This window comes from Daphnia magna, linkage group LG1 (assembly GCF_020631705.1).
Source record: "Daphnia magna isolate NIES linkage group LG1, ASM2063170v1.1, whole genome shotgun sequence".
NCBI classification, from domain to species: domain Eukaryota; kingdom Metazoa; phylum Arthropoda; class Branchiopoda; order Diplostraca; family Daphniidae; genus Daphnia; species Daphnia magna.
In genome coordinates this window covers 13,396,256-13,415,183 of record NC_059182.1, presented here as the reverse complement: position 1 = coordinate 13,415,183, position 18,928 = coordinate 13,396,256, and the positions used below count along the sequence as shown (strand labels likewise).

The window sequence follows — 18,928 nt, the reverse complement described above, 5'->3', positions numbered from 1 at the left end:
AGCGATACTCTTTGTTAAGAAAACCATATGTGTATTAGAGTCAATCGAATCTTGTCGTTTAGCAGTTCTACTAGGTTCGTCAGTAGTATAAGAAAAATTCTAGGTATATTTATGAGAAAATTTAATGGACGTATTTAACATTAACAGTCGTATAATGGGTATCAGCAGCGTGCAAGAAGGGGCTTTTTCCATCAGATGCAACAAACTGATTCACTTGGCATTCAAACAGGACGGTGTAGTCTAGTAGGTCGATGCAAATTTGCTAGTGAATGACAAAACGGGTTAAATGGAAAGTGACATCTTCCATGAAAAGTATATAATGAGTAGTTGCCAGTTACCCTAGTGAGTTCGTTGGCATTGGTCGTGAAAACACCCACGAAGCCTTTCCGTTTGGCCAACGTCAGGATTTCTTCTTCCATTTTCTGGATGAGGTAAACGTTCTCTGGTGGAGTGGTTGTCTCTGCTGTTGCCATCATAAAGCTGTGAATCAACAAGTTTTTTCGTTTTTCGAAGTGTTTCGCTATAATCGGACCCTCGATAGACTCGAGAAATTCAAGAATGTATGCCAAACGGTGGGTTTTTGGTTTAACAACTGGCTCATCAAAAAGATCGAAATTTAGAGCAACGGCCACGATGTTTCCACTATTATCCTTGATGACAAAGCTAATAAGAAAACACTTTCAGAAAGTAGTGATATTGTGAAGTTTAATCTGGTTTAACCTCAACTCCGCTGCCACCACCGACTCCCAGAGTTCGCCCAAGAAGATTTCGTGATCCTCGCGAGTGACGCCAGTCAACAGATCAAGCTCTGATTTCTCCGAGAAGCAAAGGCTGATAATTCTAACATCAGATCGATTTCTTTACGTTTCGTGCAACACCCCGAATGTTTCCATTACGGTAAGTACCTAATAACATCTTCCTTTACTGAGGTATCAAGCATTTCCACTACGTAACCAGAAAGTTGATGACACGTGTGTGTTTTTGATCCCGGCTTTCGTTGTGAAAGTTCTGGAACTAGATCTTTTAGCTGAGAGGCTGTTAGGAATTCGGTTAAATCTGCCATGACGTAATGGTATGAGGTCGTTTGAAACGATTACGTGACCAAGTTCTCAATAGCTATTTGTTACCTATGTGAAAGCCTTGATCTTTTAGTTTGGTGACCACATTGACAGCATTGAGGGAATTGCCTCCAATTTCAAAAAAATTGTCCGAAAGTTGAACAGCTCTACCAGATGAAGTGCCGATTATTGAATGGACTGTCTTTAAAAGGGCTCTCTCTTCACGACTGAATTTATTTCCCTCCCATATTTTTAAATAATTAGTTTTGCCTGTGTTACATGCAAAAAGCCATAATCACATTTTTTTTTATTAGATCAAGATCAAAAGTCTGTGTACCATTTTGTTTGTGGAGTTGATCGGCGTAGATTTGCATGAGTTTCTGGCGATCGACTTTACCGTTGACAAGCAATGGTAGCTCGTCGATTACCACAAACTAAAAATCGAACGCCAACAAATGTCTGAAATCGAAGAAAAACCTCATGAACGGGAATCTTACCTTTGGCATCATGTAAGATAGAAGCTTGTCTTTCACTCGCTCTTTGATTATTTCAACGGTGGTTTCTTTTTGCCCAGGTATTATGAAAGCCACGATTTCCTTTTATAGAGGACAAGAAAGATAGTAGGCTAAGCTTGGCAAAAGCTGTTGATGCTGAAAGTTAACAGATTGCATTGTAATATACCTGCTCAGGTTCTCCCGCTTTGTAGCTAAGAACAACACACGTCGAGGCCAGTTTGCTCCCTTCGATGGCAGCATTGATTTCACTCAAATCAACACGGTGGCCTCGAATTTTAACTTGCGAATCAGCGCGGCCGAAATAGTAAAGTTGGCCATTGATGATCTTGCCGTAATCACCCGTTCGAAACATGACGTCATAACCTTTCAAGGCGTTAATTATATTCAAATAATTTTTTTAAGAAGTAAAATAATTGTTTGAACTCAATGCACACCTGGTGTGTTGTCAACGTGATTTTTCAAGAAACGTTCCATTTCTCGGTTTCTGACGTAACCCGAACACAGGTGACTTCCAGCAACGTAGAGCTCTCCAATCTCGCCGTTATCTACAAGCTCTTTCGAGGCGTCCAACAGGTATATGGCACAGTTATCCATGGGTTTACCTGTTGTCATAATTTCATATCGTTCAGTATTGGCGAAATTAGATCTTATTACATTCTGAAAATATTCTACTAATACCAATAGGAATTTTATCATCAATGAAAGAGGCAAGCACATCTTCTCGGGATTTAAAAGTGGCGTAGGTGACGTCACCCATTAATTCGGTGCTGCCATAATAATTGGAAATAACTGTGCCGGCAGGAAAACAATCGTAGAATTCGAGAAGTAGCTCGCCAGTAAGAATCTCTCCTGAACAGACCCACATCTTGAGATGCTTAAGAGGATAATGTCCATTACCGGCATATGGCAAAGATTCGTCCGTCTTTCGGGCGCGAGATTTCAAAAGAGTTAGCATCGCTTTAAGAAGAGATGGGACTAAGACGAGGCGTGTTATTTTGCATCGATCCAGGAGATCGATGAAACGCTGTGCGTCCTGAATGACGGGCTTGGACACGACCTCAACGGGTTGGCCGATCAATAAGGGAGCCCAAATCTCAGCCATGGAGTCAACGAACGTAAGAGCCGTTTTGAAACAGCCCACCTCTGCGGAATGGAAAGGAAAAGTGCGCCACTGCCAATTGAGTCGGTGGAGTATTGTTGCGTGTTCCAGACGGACGCCTTTGGGAACTCCCGTCGATCCCGAGGTGTAAAGCACAGCTGCCAAAACATTTCGTACACGTGGAGCAGTTTCATTGCCTCTTGTCTTTTCGTTGAATGCGATGTATACTTCACTGCTCTCCTTGTTTTCGAGATCAAAGACGGGCACGTTGAGCTCAACAACGACGGAAGCAAAAGCCGTTTTTCGCAGAATGGATCCGGTGGTGAGCAGCAAAATAGGTTGGGCATCTTGAAGGATGTGAGAGACTCTATCAGCTGGAAATGTTGGATCGAGTGGCAAATAAGCAGCGCCAATTTTGAAAATGGCCAGCAAGCTAACAATTAGCTCAATATCAGGAAACAGATTGACCGCTACGATCTTGTCACCTTCCGGCTGTGGCAGTAGTTCAATAATCCGCGCCAATCGCTCGGCCAATTCCGTTGCTTTGCTATTCAGCTGGGCAAAGGTGATGGTTTGCCTGTTGTCACGTAGTGCTTCGCGCTCAGCTAGTTCTGGATTGTCTGACAGAGCTTTTTTCAAGACTGCGTCCAACGTCAAACACTCTTTACCGTCACTGTGGGTTGCATGGCTTTCTCCGCGAAGAAATGATCGTCCCTCCATATCGCCAGTTCTGATTAGAATGACTTCAATTTCATTGCGAACGCGTCTTTTTAAATATGGAAACCGGTTGAGGACTTTCGCCGCTGGCAAACAGAGTTGAAAGAAATAAAATTGCCGCAGGTATGGCAAGCCGAACGTACTGACAAAACCAGTAACTGAACTTTTTCTGTATTAAACTTAACCTCTACCTTGTCTTTCAATATGCAATATTCCGCGCTCTCTTTACTAACTATTCCACTACTGTTTTCCTTCACTAGGTTTGTCATTGCTATGGTCCTTCTTTTTTGCCTTGGCTCTCTTTTTGTTTCATTCTTCCTGTTTTAGATTTTTCAGCAACAGTGCTGTGGGGCTTTATTTCAAATTCGACCTCATCCAAAAGATAACAGACGCATTTGGCGTGATCAAAACAATGGTCTTGAGTATGCAGTAAGCAATAGAGATAATGATTTGTTGCTTTATTTACCTCTGTTACGTGCAGGTTAGCTATAGAGAGCCAACATGAAATCCGTTCGACTCCTTTCACAATGTTAAACATTGCATCATAAAGCCAATGACAGTAGGCGATCAGAAATCGCCTTCCAATGATGCGGTAAGCAAGGTCCGTGAAAAAGCATAACAAAATTGCGCACGTATAGCATGAAATTTGGGTTGCGCGAAGGTGAGAATCCGTTACGGTTTCTTTACTTTCAGCGGCTCACTCCCATGTCGATACCAGCATTAGGAGCCGCAGTAATTATATTATAAAAGCCAGCTCGGTGCCAGAATACAAAACTTTAGTGTGTTTATCGGCAGCAATAAAAGAATATTGGCTTGCGAAATGAAATTAATTAATTCCTTGTATCGTCAAAAGTCGTTATTAACACCAACTTTACGATAATGACGAGACCGCAAACTGAATTTGTATCAGTACAAATTTCAATGTTCTCTCTGCACGCACGCATTCACGCTACAATTATTTTTAATTTTGCTTGATAATCAAAACAGACATTTTTCGCTTAAAACTAATGGCGGAGAACTGATGATCATTTTTGGAGGCTATAGTTTAAAAGGCCAATATCTTATTTTGCCTAATCGCATAAGTCGTTGCGTTCAGTGTTAAGTATTACATGTTTATTGTTCATGTTTCACAGATCGATAGGAAAACTATACCTTAAATCGTTATTGGTTGATATAGATTGCTTGTTAAATGATTATGTTTTGTTTACTCGTTTCTAGAGAAGAGGTAATCAAGGAAACAAGAATTTTAACGAATTTTTGGTTTCAGTTTCTTTGTTTACAATCTATTTTTAAGTTCCATGGCCGGCTGCATCATTGCAGAACGAAAAAGAGAGGCACAGAACGTTCAGCCCAATCTCGTTTTTTTACGACACTGGTGGATTGGAGATCACTTCAGTTACGGTAGACTACATCACGTCACTCTTTCAAATATAGCACATGAATTGCGTAACGTGAATGCAGGATTTCATTTCTCGCATAAAGTCATACAACTCAACTCTCTCCCTTTTTCTGCATATCTTTGGCTCCTTTTTTTGTGTGAGAAATTGGAGTACAATGAACGAAAACCACTGTGAGAAAAAAATTTTGTGGGCGCTTTGTAACTTTTTTTTCAAATGCACGAAGGACGAAACTCAGTTACGGTAGCATTGGGAGCCGTTCGATCACCACTTTTATATCTGCCCGCTTTTTATGCGCAATTTTTGCCAAGAAAAAAGAAAATCGAGCTCCAATTGAATTTTTTTGTGTGAACACATTGACCAACGTTGGTGACGGTGAAGAGCAAACCAGCTCGAACGAAAGAACACAGGTGTTCAAGAAATGCGATACATTCTAATTCGAACCCCATACTTGTGGCCGACATCTAGAAACAGGTAAATAAATTTCCTGAGCACATTGGTGCATGAAGCATACATTAAAATATAATAGCTACAATTGTGCGCAACGCCAAAAATGGATGCGTTTGCTTCCACAACAATTCGTGAATTCGCATGACAGAACCTTCACTATATAGGCTTATTATCTCAATAGCACTCTTTTTCAATCAAAAGTTGCAATTATGTTTGCTGAAAAATTGATTTAGTTCAGCTTAAAATTTTGAAAGGGACAAGGAATTTCTTATAGTGACCAATCAAGCAATTCTTTAAATCTTTTATAGATTGGCATATCACGGGACTTTCCCGTTTGAAACAATCCAAAATAGGTAATATTTTGCATTTTGTTTACTTCTACTGCTGCATTTACATTTTCTTTCTTTTTATTAGAAGAATTTCACCTTGAATAATACATTTCAAGGGCTAAATCCATTAAGAAAGATTCAGCTGTTGTTTTTCTGCAAACGAAGGTTATTGTTCCGCGAAAAAGACAACGTCATGTTGGTGGGTGTTTCTTTTTTCTTTTCACAACACTGTTTGAGATGATGCCAACAATTGAAAGTCGTTAAAGGTTAGGCTTCTACCCCACAGCGATGGTAGAGTACTTATTTTCCATACTTAATAAAAGGCCAATTCTACTTATTTAATTATCCAACTTAAATTTTGCTCCTACTTATCTGGAATTTCGAGCTTCGTATTTAAGTATGTAAGTAGCCTACACTTTAAAACGAAAAAAAGTTGGCCTTTGGTAGGAATTGAACTCTGGGCCTCTTTGCATCATCGTTGCTAATCAGCTGCTCGATACACTCAGCTACATATTCATAATATTAATATCTTATTTTACTATGTATACACCTATTGTGGATTCGAATAAGAACTTAAAAAATTTTTTTGTTTCCTCACAAAATTGTGAGGTGATTGAGAAATGTGAGTGTGTGAGGTAGCGTAGGCGACGGGAAATTGAAATAAAAGTATGAAAGCACTTGTTTTCCAAAAATACTTAAATGAAAATTTTTTGTTTTACAAATAAGTATGTAAAGAAAAATAAAGTACGTTGACTTATGGCACGTACAGTATCCTGCACAAAAACCCGAACATCAATTTAACTATTATTGATTTTTTAAAACAAATTAGATACCTAGACTATTACTAAAAATTTTTTTCGTGGCTCTGCAACCTGCCCAGCATAGCCCTTAAAGAAAATTCTTTAAAAAATCATTCGAAAATAAAAAAATTGGTGATTAAATTCAATAAGCTGTTCGGATTTTTGTGCAGGATACTGTACGTGAAACTGCCAGTTTCACCGGAAGTTTCGTCATCTTTTTGTCTCTGACGAATCTGTACGAGACAACTAAAGTGGCTACAGGTAAATAACTTAGTGTGTTATACAGTCATGCTTGGAAGTTTCTTTAGCAGGCTAATCGGTCTATATCCTTCTATTTCTTTTTGATGGAGGGGATACTTTGTGCCTACCGTACCCCTTTATGCTATTCCTATTTCTCTTCTTTCAACCCCGGAAAAAAGTGCAAAATTAAAAGTAGGAAAATTGACTGAAACGTAGAGGAAGAGAAGAATGGAAAGAAAACGAGGGTATGGTAGGCACCATAGTATCCCTTCCGTCCAAACAAAATGAAAGGATATAGACCCATTTGCCTGCTAAAGAAACTTGCAAGCATGACTGTATACTGTACGCAGTGAATTGAAATTTTTTTATATTGTTATTATTAATTAGCACTCTGAATGAATTAAGTACTAAGTAATCAAGTAGAATGTCATTGTGCCAATTTGACGCGATTGATTGCGATTGGACATCAAATGATGCATTATCTCATCTTATTCTGTCCTTGATCATTATGTCTATGAAATTAGTTCTATCCCCATCTCCTCTACTGCACTTCTTCTCTCGTCTCTCTTCGTGTGCCGTCCACATCTCACGAAACAAGCTAAAGCCTTAAAGGTAAACGTATGTTAATTACCTCACCTCAGCATTTGAAAATTACTTCATTTTTGATGGTACAGTTTCTTGTAGTTCCCTTTATCACACACAGATTCATATGCGTACGTACTCTTTTCTCTAAAAATGGATGTCTAGAAAAGGTAGACAATTGTCTACTTTTATCTAGATATTTTTGTAAATTTAGGAGCTTCGAGACATTATTTCTAAAATTATATAGACACAGGGTCTTGGGATTTGGTGGGTAAATGCCCCTATGCCTTACCCTACCCTGTGTTACCTAGGCAACCGACACGCCCCTCAATTTTTAAGGTTAAAACAAAAAAGATTTTTTCCTTAACTTTGCTTTCAAGGTCGTTTTGAATGTATTTCCGAAAGAGATATTTCGGAATACTTAATTGTCTTTAAATTAAATACCTTAAGTGCATAAACAGAACACCAATCGATTTTTCTTTACTCGTACGTACGTCTACAGGATTCGAACTCTAAACCACAATAAAACAGTAAGGTACAGTATCCTGCACTAAAATCCGAACACCGATTTAAATGTTAAAAGCCACCTATTGGCGGGGTAACGGGTTTTTTGTTGTTTGTTTAATAGTTAGGGTAGACGCCTAGACGGGGTGATGGACACGACAGGGCAGGGTTGGGAAAGTCTACACCTTGCTTTTTTTACTTCAGGGCAAGTAACAGGTCAGATCATTTTTGAAACTCTCAAGGGTTGTGTTTTTAAAAGCGGCAGTTTAAAATGTTGAGCTAAGGCTTTGAAACATTCCTTACTCAAAAAATGTAGCTAGCTACTTTCAAAAAAATTCCCAAATTGCACCGTCATTTTGATTTTAGTCCCAAAAAATCTGGAATGAAAAGGAGCCCTAGTCGACTTACTTTTCTAGCACATGAACTGATAAAATAAGGTAAAATAATTAAAAAAGGTGTTTTGTCCTATCACCCCTGTAGACGACCGGCCTCCTAGACTAGCGAACCTAGCGGGGAATCCTAGAACTACTTATTAAACACCCGCCGTTTTCCCCTACAGAGATGGGGGCAAATTATGGCGCGAGCTCGGTTCTTAGTAAAAAAATTATTTGTACTCCAACTAGCATAAATAAAAAATAAGCCATCACAACGGGTAATTGTAAATAAATTTGTATTTATTGATTCAACTTACACATTAGCTTAACCTAAGACCTAATTGCAGTAGCCTTGAAAATCATGGGATAGAAGTTGGAAAAAGGAGGGGTGATTTTTCACTTTTGTTTTCAATAATCAAAAATAATAATGATGAAGGTGTCTGGCGTTCACGAAAAGTGAGACGATAGGAGGCATTTTTTTTTCTTCCTTGGAGCGCAAGAGGAGTGACCTTCAGGAGGATTATGAAGGTGGTTGAACGGCAAACCTCTTTTCAATAAAAATTCTTTGCTTTTTTCAGAACAATTTGTAAATAAAACGCGCTAGACAAATTTTGTCTACCGTTTTCTAAACATCCCTTTTTAGAGAGTTGTTATTTAAAGTGAGCAGATGTAGTGATACTCTTTGTTTAAAAAACGTTAGGTGTATTAGAGTCAATTGAATCTTCTCGTCTAGCAGTTATACTAGGTTCGTCAGTAGTTTAGAAAAATTATAGGTATATTCACTAGAAAGTTTAATGGATATATTTAACGGTAACAGTTGAATATTGGGTATCAGGAGCGTGCAAAAAGGGTTTTGTTCCATCAGATGCAACAAACTGATTCACTTGGCATTCGAACAGGACGGTATAGTCCAGTAGGTCGTCGCAGATTTGCTGGTGAATAACAAAACGAATTAGTTGGACTCCAATATCAAAGGTATATAATGATAAGTGATTTGTAGTTACCCTAGTGAGTTCGTTGGTATTGGTGGTGAAAACGCCCACGAAGCCTTTCCGTTTGGCCAGCGACAGAATTTCTTCTTCCGTTTTCTGGATGAGTTGGACGTTCTCTAATGCACTGGATGTCTCTGCCGTAGCCATCATAAAGCTGTGAATCAATAAGTTTTTTCGCTTTTCAAAGTGTTTCTCTCTGACAGGAGCCTCGATCGACTCGAGAAATTCAAAAACGTATGCCAAACGGCGGGCTTTTGGTTCAACAACGGGCTCATCAAAAAGATCGAAATTTAGTGCCACGGCGGCGACGTTTCCACTTTCGTCCTTTAGAACAAAGCTAATAACGAAACATAGTCAGACAACAGTATAGTGCGCTGAAATGTAGTCACGTTTAACCTCAACTCAGCTGCCACCAACGGCTCCCAGAGTTCCTCCATGAAGACTTCGTAATCCTCGCGAGTGACGCCAGTCAACAGTTCAAGTTCTGCTTTCTCCGAGAAGCTATGGCTGATAATCCTGACATCAGATCGATTTCATTAGGCTACGTTTGACACGTTAAATGGTTCCATGATGGCAAGTACCTAATAACATCTTTCTTGACTGATCCATCAAGCATTTCTACTACATGACCAGAAAGTTGATGACATGCGTGTGTTTTCGATCCCGGCTTTGCTGGCAAAAGTTCTGGAACTAGATCTTTTAGTTGAGAGGCTCCAAGGAATTCGGTTAAATCTGCCGTGATGTAATGGCATGAGATCACATGAAACGATTACGTAACCAAGTTCTCAGTAGCTATTGGTTACCTATGTGAAAGCCCTGATCTTTCAGTTTGGTTATCACATTGACAGCATTGAGGGAATTGCCTCCAATTTCGAAAAAATTGTCCGAAAGTTGAACAGCTCTTCCAGATGAAGTGCCGATTATGGAATGGACTGTCTTTAAAAGTGCTCTCTCTTCACGGCTGAATTCATTACCGTCCCATATTGTTGGATAATTTGTTGCACCTATTTTACACAAAAACCATTATCATTGTTTGTTTTTAGATGACCATTACACATTTTCTGTGTAGGGTACCATTTTGTTTGTGGAGTTGATCGGCGTAGATTTGCATGAGTTTCTGGCGATCAACTTTACCGTTGACCAGTAATGGGAGTTCGTCAATCACCACAAACTAAAGATCGAACGCCAATAGTGAAATCAAAGAAAAACATCGTGATCGAGAAAATTACCTTTGGCATCATGTAAGACAGAAGCTTATCTTTCATCCGTTCTTTAATTATTTCAACGGTGGTTTCTTTTTGCACAGGTATTATGAAAGCCACGATTTCCTTTTACGGAGGACAAGTAAGATAGTAAGCTTGGCAAAAGCTGTTGGTACTGAAAGTTAACAGGCTCTATTGTAACAAACCTGCTCAGGTTCTCCCGCTTTGTAGCTAAGAACAACACACGTCGAGACCAATTTGTTCCATTCGATGGCAGCGTTGATTTCACTCAGATCAACGCGATGGCCTCGAATTTTGACTTGCGAATCAGCGCGACCAAAATAGTAAAGTTGTCCATTGATGATCCTGCCGTAATCACCCGTTCGAAACATGACGTCATAACCTTTCGAGGGGTTCATTACATTTAAATTATTTTTTAAAGGTGTCAAATAATCGTTTAAACCCAATGCACACCTGGTGTGTTGTCAACGTGATTTTTCAAGAAACGTTCCATTTCTCGGTTTCTGACGTAACCCGAACACAGGTGACTTCCAGCAACGTAGAGCTCTCCAATCTCGCCGTTATCTACAAGCTCTTTCGAGGCGTCCAACAGGTATATGGCACAGTTATCCATGGGTTTACCTGTTGTCATAATTTCATATCGTTCAGTATTGGCGAAATTGGATCTTATTACATTCTGAAAATATTCTACTAATACCAATAGGAATCTTGTCATCAATGAAGGAGGCAAGCACATCTTCTCGGGATTTAAAAGTGGCGTAGGTTACGTCACCCATTAATTCGGTGCTGCCATAATAATTGGAAATAACTGTGCCGGCAGGAAAACAATCGTAGAATTCGAGAAGTAGCTCGCCAGTAAGAATCTCTCCTGAACAGACCCACATCTTGAGATGCTTAAGAGGATAGTGTTCATCATCCACAAGTGGCAAAGACTCATCCGTCTTTCGGGCGCGAGATTTCAAAAGAGTTAGCATCGCTTTAAGAAGAGATGGGACTAAGACGAGGCGTGTTATTTTGCATCGATCCAGGAGATCGATGAAACGCTGTGCGTCCTGAATGACGGGCTTGGACACGACCTCAACGGGTTGGCCGATCAATAAGGGAGCCCAAATCTCAGCCATGGAGTCAACGAACGTAAGAGCCGTTTTGAAACAGCCCACCTCTGCGGAATGGAAAGGAAAAGTGCGCCACTGCCAATTGAGTCGGTGGAGTATTGTTGCGTGTTCCAGACGGACGCCTTTGGGAACTCCCGTCGATCCCGAAGTGTAAAGCACAGCTGCCAAAACATTTCGTACATGTGGAGTTTCATTGCCTCTTTTCTCTTCTTTGAAAGTGATGGACGCCTCACTGCTGTCTTTGTCTTCGAGATCAAAGACGGGCACGTTGAGCTCAACAACGACGGAAGCAAACGCCGTGGCTTGCAGAATGGATCCGGCGGTGAGCAGTAAAATAGGTTGGGCATCTTGAAGGATGTGAGAGACTCTATCAGCTGGAAATGTCGGATCGAGTGGCAAATAAGCAGCGCCAATTTTGAAAATGGCCAGCAAGCTAACAATTAGCTCAGTATCAGGAAACAGATTGACCGCTACGATCTTGTCCCCTTCTGGTGGGGGTAGTGATTCAACGACTCGCGCCAACCGCTTTGCCAATTCCGTCGCTTTCCGGTTGAGCTCGGCAAAGGTGATGGCCGTTCCGTTGTCACGTAGTGCTTCACGCTCGCCTAGTTCTAGATTGTCTGACAGAACTTTGTTCAAGACTGCGTCCAACGTCAAACACTCGTCGCCATCACTTCCGTTTGGATGGATTTCTCCGCGAAGAAATGATCGTCCTTCCATGTCGCCGGTTCTCACTAGACTGACACGGGGTTCCATGCAATCGCGTCGTGTTAAATAAGAAAACCGGTTGAGCCCTTTTGCCGCCGGCATACAGTGATGGAAGAAACAAAATAGCCGGAATGAATGAAGGAAGTGGTTGGCATTGTTACTGTCGCCCGTGTAATTCGAGTTCCGTCTCCTTTTCTCGACAAGGCACTGCAACTGGTCGCTTGTCACTTTGAATTGAAAAGGCGCCACCAGTATGCAAGCGTCCACTCATTGTTGCATTATTAATGTAATCTCCACGCATAGAGAGGAAATAAATAATTACTCCTTCCCTGCAGACGTTCGAAGATTGAAACAGAATCATTGGGCGAGCATCCGCTGTTTCCGGAGATGTTCATCGGCCAACGACGTCTTCAATCTTTCACTTCCTTTTGATGGTTGACGTTTATGAATCACGGGATGAAAGAGAAATATAGCAAGCCAAACGTACCGACAGAAACTCTTGAACCCTTTTAGGATTTCAATGATCTTCTACGTGTGACATGTTTTTGCATGCTTCATTCAGTCTGGGGTCAATGAGCGTCGATGGAAAATTGGTCGAGCGTTAAATTATCAGGTTCCACTGTAAAGTCAGTTGCCTGTCAAGATAAATTTATTTAATCTAACCAGTGGATGGTATTCAGTTCGTTGCCAATTTTTATGGTAGAAATTTTGTAGTTACTTGCGACTTTCTGCGGCAACGTTGCCTTAAAAATGATCGCCCCATCCTTCACATTTACCTGTACGCATTACTTGCACGTGGAAATTTAGAGTAGTGGAACGGAAAATTTGCAAAGAAAGGTTGTTCTTGTCGTTTTTCCTGGAAGCGAAAAAATTGTATTCTGCTCCATCCTTTTCTCATTATCTCAATATATCAGTTTTCCTTTCCGTTTCTATTCAGTCTGAATTTTCAATTGCGCACGAAGGTTACTAAAGTTCTTTAGTCTGCCATCGATGTACAAGTATGGTTAGTGTGAGCTCAATGTTTCATGCAAATCATGAAGTCGTTCAAGCAGGTTTCAGTGAGACAGTCCAACGCCATCAGGATATTTCAGGTATTTTGTGCTTGAATTATTTCCTTTCCACGTTTTTCACGTTGCGCAACAGATTATGTTACTATCAATGGCGATTATGCCAGTTGGCCAGAACAACTTCGGTAGTATTTCAGCGTGAGTGATTTTGGATGTGTATGTGTGTGTATGTCGGATGTAGTGGATGATTCAGCATACACGTAGCGAATTGGTAATACTGTTGTATATTATAATTTTCTTTGTAGCATTCTAAATGAATTAAGTACATAGTAATCAAGTAGAATATGTTAATTGCGCCAGTTTGACGCGATTGATTGCGATCCGACATCAAATGATGCATTATCTCGTCTTGTTCTGTCCCAATAGATGTCAGATATTATTTGAAAACAATCAAGACTTTTTCGACTTTGTTTGTAGATGGATTTCCACGATTGTGTTGGCAGGTACGATGGAGTTCCAAATGTATGGTTGTACGTATATAGTTGGTCTCTTCTCTTCAGAGTTTCCATTTGTTGCTATATATCAACTAATCGTGTCAAAGATATTTGACCCCAATTGTGATTAATTGGGAATCCGGTGCGTGAGAGAAGGGCTTCGTCTCGTCCGACGCAACAAATTGATTCACTTGGTACTCCCTGAATGCAAAGGATTGGACAACAATTTAGGAACAACTCAAGTAAAAATAGTTTTACTCTAATTACCCAAGGATTTCATAGTCCAAAACGTCGTTGCAAATTTGCTGCAATTTGAATTGTGTCGATTGGTTAGGAAGTTTAGCCGTACGAGGAATAATTGTTTTGGTTATACTTGCGTCAGAGGACTCGAATTGGAGGTAAAAATACAATGATAGCCGTTGGACTTGGCAAGCGCCAGGGTTTCTCGCTCGACGCACTGAACGACAGCCACATTTTCGGCCGGAGTGAGCAGGGCGCTGTCCGTTACTACCTTTATTTTCAGCAGTTTGTCAAAAGAAAATAAAACTTGGGTCTTTTAAAAGGTACCATCAAGCATTTCCATGTTTTTTCTATTCGTGTCTAAAATCGATGAATACTGATTTCATTATGTACATGTAACGAATTACCAGAAAATTTTGCAGAACGTGGCCCTTTTTTCCATTCACCAGAGCCTCCCTGTTTTTACAATTCGTAATATATAGCACATTGCTAACTAAATTAAATAACTATTAAGTTGATAAAAATGAAGCGCTATTTACAGGAACGCTACACCAGTGGGCCAGAGCTGCAGTCATCACGCTCAACACTTGGTATGATACATATAAATACGGATCCATCTCATGCATTTTATACACTATAGAACAACGTCCAAGGTCAAGAACGCGTTTTGCTCTACAACACGGCCGTTCAAGGGCGGTCTGATTTTGGCTAGTGTACACATCGAGCATAAGCTGGCAACCGGGAGCAGTAGTTTTGTGGACGGAACTATGGAACGCGCGTGTCGGCCCGGTGGATTGGCGCATTGCCCACTTGGCAAAGCTGTTGATGTTGTCGGCCACATCGTGTTCGTTCTTGCATTGCAGCAGCACTTTTTTGTTTATAAATATTCGGCTGGAAGGGGACAAGGGAACGTGGCCCCAGGAAAAACTGGCCTCCAGCAGAAAAAGAAAGCCGAAGATCGTGTGTTGATTCTTACTACCGTCAAAATACGACGGATGCCTTATGACCACACACTTACAACGTGATGTTATCGTTTGGATGTTGACAATGTCTTGATGAACTTACCTAGCGGGACCTTTGGCGTGCTCAAGCACTTCGAAAACATAGTCCAACGCCTTTGCCCTAGGATTGAGCTTGGGTACGTCGTACGCGTCACAATTCATTCCACAAGCAACTGTCTGTCCTTGGACGTTTTTAACTGTAAAACTGTTTTCCATATCAGAGTTAATGTTAGTAGGTAATCAACATTTGACGGTAAATTGCACCTTAGATTGGCTTCCAAAAAATGCTCCCAGACGTCGTCAAGAAGAGGCTCGTAGTCTTCGTATTTGACGCCGGTTAGCAATTCCAGATCTCCTTTTTGCGAAAAACATTCGCATGTGATGCTATAGAACGGAAATGTTAAAATTTGATTACAGTCGTATAGCGTTTCCACAGGCACGATGAAAAAGTATACACACCGTTTGACTTCCTCTTTGACGAATGGGTTTAACATTTCAATCTTGTAGTCGTTGACAGGCTGCTGCTGTGGCTGCTTCCCGCAAGTTGGCGAAAAATCTCGGCATTTGGAGGAAGCTTCCATCTTAATGACGACCTGGTGGAGATTATCGGCCTCGAGGAAATCAACGAGATCTGTAAAAGCATAGCGTTATGGTAGCATATTTCAGATGAACAGCCAATTGTTAATGGCGATAACGTTTCCGGTAATCTGTAAATCTAATTCATATTTTATACAGTTGCACCTAGTTACCTAGATAGAACCCTTGATCTCTCAGTTTAGTAACTACCGTAACAGCGTTGAGAGAATTGCCACCGACGTAAAAGTAGTTGTCCGTCAAAGCCAATGGCTTGTGAAGCGATCCGCCCAGCACAGACAAAACTGTTTTCAAAAGGGCACTGGCTACGCTCCGTTCTGTCTCGTCCAACCGGTTCAGCTCATTCTCATTCAACCTGCAGATGATAGGCTTACCTTTATTTGATTTTCATTTACAAAAGAAACAAAACAAATGAAACTCATTAATCTTCGATGTCATAACGTGAATGTGTATCATTTCAGATTACTTTTGAAATTCTTGGCGTAGTCTCTGAGTAAGAGTTGTCGATCGATCTTGCCGTTGACTAGTAGAGGAATCTCACCAACGACGACAACCTTAACGTCAACACACTCGATCAGTTATCAATAGACTTGATTGTTGTCAGAAGATAATTTAGTGTACCCTCGGCATGGCGTAGGAGACCAGTTTTTTCTTCAAACATTGATGGATCGACAAAGGATTCGTGTTTGTCACAACGAACGCGATGATTTCCTATTGAAAATGTTCAATCGTCAGCCACATTCGTTGCTTTAAGGTACTCAGGAAACACTGGAACCTGTTCTGGCTGTCCAGGTTTGTAGCACAAGACAACACCCTTGATCACTTGCTCCAGCTGAAGGACGGCAGCATTGATCTCCGTGAGATCTACCCGATGTCCACGAACCTTTATTTGCGAGTCTGCTCGACCCTCGTAATAAAGTTGACCGTTGACAATCCGTCCATAGTCGCCCGTCCGATACATTATTTCATATCCTAATTTTGTTTTCAGTTTTTTTGTTTTTGTTTTCATGATTAGGTACTATTTAGCTTAACTCTGCAGGTAATGGCTGCACTGAGACTTACCTTTTCTCTCCTCGGTGGAGTTGGCGATAAACGATGTTGTGTTGACCGTCTTGGTTCCATTGATATAGCCATCAGCTACGTGCGCACCCGAAACAAACACTTCGCCAATCTGGCCGCTTTCCACCGGTTCCCCAAATGGATTGAGGATGTAAATAGCACAATTATCCAATGCTGACCCTATGTTATTCATTAAAAAAATATTAAGCTATTGAAGGATTTAAAAAAATTTTTTAATTGATTTATTGTCAATAATAGTTGATGCTACCTAATGGGATTCGATTGTCGATTGTTAAACTATCCACATCTTCCTCGTTGCCAAACGTGACGCTGGTCACGTCACCCGTCACCTCTGTACTGCCGTAGAAGTTGCAAACTTGGCCGTTCAAAACTTGAAAGAATTGGCGAAGCAACTGGGGCGGCAACACTTCCCCCGAACAGACCCAAAAGTCGCAGTTGTTGCAGGGGAGGTTTTGCAGATTTATTGTCCCTACCAAGGTAATCAAGAATAGCGGACAGTAGCGAAGGAACCAACACGAGCCGTGTCACACAATGGGATTCAAGGGTGGCGACAAAGACTTCAGGATTCTGAGTGATAATCTTTGGAACAATGACGACTGGCACACCTTTGAGCAACGGTGCCCAAATTTCAGCGATCGAATCGACGAAAGTGAGGGCCGTTTTAAAACAGCAAACTTCTCTGGATAGAAAGGAAAGTTACGCCACTGCCAATTCAAGCGATAGCATATATTTTGGTGGGTCAGTCGGACTCCTTTCGGCGTTCCGGTGCTACCGGACGTGTACAACACCACCGCCAAATCCTGCTGTCTTGCGGGTAGGTCAAGTTGTTGACGTTGTTGTTCGTTGAGTTCATCGCGATCGTAACGATAAACAGCCAAATCTTGAAAGAGATTGCCAAAATGAACCTCGTTTAGTACAGCAGTGGAAGAGATGAGCAAGGCGGGCTTAGCGTCGTCGAGGATGTGTGCTACTCTGTTTGACGGAAAAGCAGGATCAAATGGAAGGTAAGCGGCACCGAGCTTGAAGATGGCCAGAAGTGAAACAATCAACTCGCTGCTCGGTGGTAAACAGACGGCGATAATCCAATCGTCTTGACAACTTCTCCTGTCAACTGGGCTGATGGTCCACAATTTTTGAGCCAACGCTGTAGCTCTTTGTTCCAGCTGGCCGAATGTGACGGGAAGTTGGTTCCGACAGACTGGAAGTATGAGAGCTGGAAGATCTCGGACAGTGCCAGTGGACAGCTCGGTCGTCGTTAGCAAGCGCTGCCACACTTGATCGATGCCGAAGGGCTCGCTTAGTTCGTATTCGGAGCCGGCCAGGATCGATTTGTTGTTGTTGCCATCCGCTTCCATCCCTTCCATCATGACCTGGCGATGCTGTAGATTTTGAAAAACACCGCACCTGCAGAGAGATGCACGACGACTGCGGTCTTGCAAAGGTCCGGCGAGTTGAGCGAGAACTGCGGCAGTCTAGGACGTGGGTACCTTCTTGGCTAGAAAACAAGATTGCTTGACATTCTGCCAAAAACACTGAGTGTGCGATCCTTTTGCCCACCGATCTAATAGCTAGTAGTATAAATATAACGCACGAGGTAGTGTAAATACGATGCCACACGGCACAAGAGAACTGCCGCTACCAATGGATGTCGTCCACGGATTCCAAATCACAAAATCAAAAGAATGTTATGATTTAAAAAAAAAAAACAATTTTGGCAAGTGACGCAAACATTTTCTCGTCTATTTTCTAGACCTATATTTTTATTTAAAGTTGTTTCCGTGCCGAATAATTTGGTACTTTATTTATCCCTTTGTCGCTCATGAAGACAGCACATGTATATTAAATAGCATTTGTTTATTCTCCGATGGCAAATGTTGTTTTTGGCGTGTCAATTTTAAAAACGTGACTTAAGCTCATTCCTGAAAATCCATTTGATAGCATTAACGAGCATCAAACTACAATTCGGTTTCGGGACGCCAGTGACTCATTACAGATTTGGATCCATCGTACGTATACGGTATTCGGCAACGGACTTTTATCGTGAGTATAGATTCATATAGTTTCATTTCTATCGTGGTGGAAATATTTCCCAAGGATTACTCAGCTGTACAGTCATTTAGAAATTATTTGTGCACATTTTCGTAGCGCTGCCAAATAGTTCATCGCTATAAAAACAGTTCTGCCGTAAGAAAAAGTCTGTAGTAAGTGGATACGTTTGTTTACTAACTGCCTACGAGTTTCTAACTATACATTGGCCATCCAACCTATTTTTGAATCAGTACAGATTTTTGCCAACCAAGCGGGTACAAGCGTATAAAATCCAAAAGAAAAAGAAAAAACGATCGCCAATTGTCTAGTTGGATGACTAATACATTTTGCCACACCGTCGTTATTTCAAGAGTGGTAGAA

General features: G+C 41.1%; 3 protein-coding genes and 1 long non-coding RNA gene across 4 annotated transcripts; 1 reads left to right on the top strand and 3 right to left on the bottom strand.

Annotated features, from left to right (window-relative positions):
- Positions 1-10: 10 nt before the first annotated feature.
- On the bottom strand, positions 11-5,658 carry LOC116916435 (tyrocidine synthase 3). Its single transcript, XM_045172563.1, has 10 exons — positions 2,252-5,658; positions 2,008-2,175; positions 1,740-1,936; positions 1,556-1,654; positions 1,396-1,492; positions 1,128-1,328; positions 906-1,056; positions 721-840; positions 339-663; positions 11-262 (listed from the first exon to the last, which is right to left on the bottom strand). The coding sequence occupies exons 1-10, from the start codon at positions 3,390-3,392 to the stop codon at positions 122-124; spliced, it is 2,640 nt and encodes an 879-aa protein (XP_045028498.1). The 5' UTR covers positions 3,393-5,658; the 3' UTR covers positions 11-121.
- Positions 5,659-8,746: 3,088 nt separating this feature from the next.
- LOC116916424 (tyrocidine synthase 2) lies at positions 8,747-12,363 on the bottom strand. Its single transcript, XM_032921678.2, has 10 exons — positions 10,978-12,363; positions 10,734-10,901; positions 10,466-10,662; positions 10,287-10,385; positions 10,132-10,228; positions 9,861-10,061; positions 9,639-9,789; positions 9,454-9,573; positions 9,070-9,394; positions 8,747-8,997 (listed from the first exon to the last, which is right to left on the bottom strand). The coding sequence occupies exons 1-10, from the start codon at positions 12,203-12,205 to the stop codon at positions 8,857-8,859; spliced, it is 2,727 nt and encodes a 908-aa protein (XP_032777569.2). The 5' UTR covers positions 12,206-12,363; the 3' UTR covers positions 8,747-8,856.
- A 1,015-nt stretch (positions 12,364-13,378) lies between these two features.
- On the bottom strand, positions 13,379-17,964 carry LOC116916443 (mycosubtilin synthase subunit C). Its single transcript, XM_032921694.2, is given in 15 exon segments — positions 13,379-13,805; positions 13,872-13,909; positions 13,978-14,115; positions 14,252-14,300; positions 14,910-15,050; positions 15,110-15,229; positions 15,305-15,476; positions 15,595-15,813; positions 15,906-15,993; positions 16,061-16,150; positions 16,215-16,411; positions 16,502-16,678; positions 16,767-16,944; positions 16,946-17,205; positions 17,208-17,964. Coding segments are annotated over 15 exon segments (2,646 nt in total). The 5' UTR covers positions 17,887-17,964; the 3' UTR covers positions 13,379-13,705.
- On the top strand, positions 13,710-15,394 carry LOC116916559. Its single transcript, XR_004390685.2, has 3 exons — positions 13,710-13,846; positions 13,939-14,315; positions 14,386-15,394. It is a non-coding gene; the product is annotated as an uncharacterized LOC116916559 (long non-coding RNA).
- Positions 17,965-18,928: the final 964 nt, after the last annotated feature.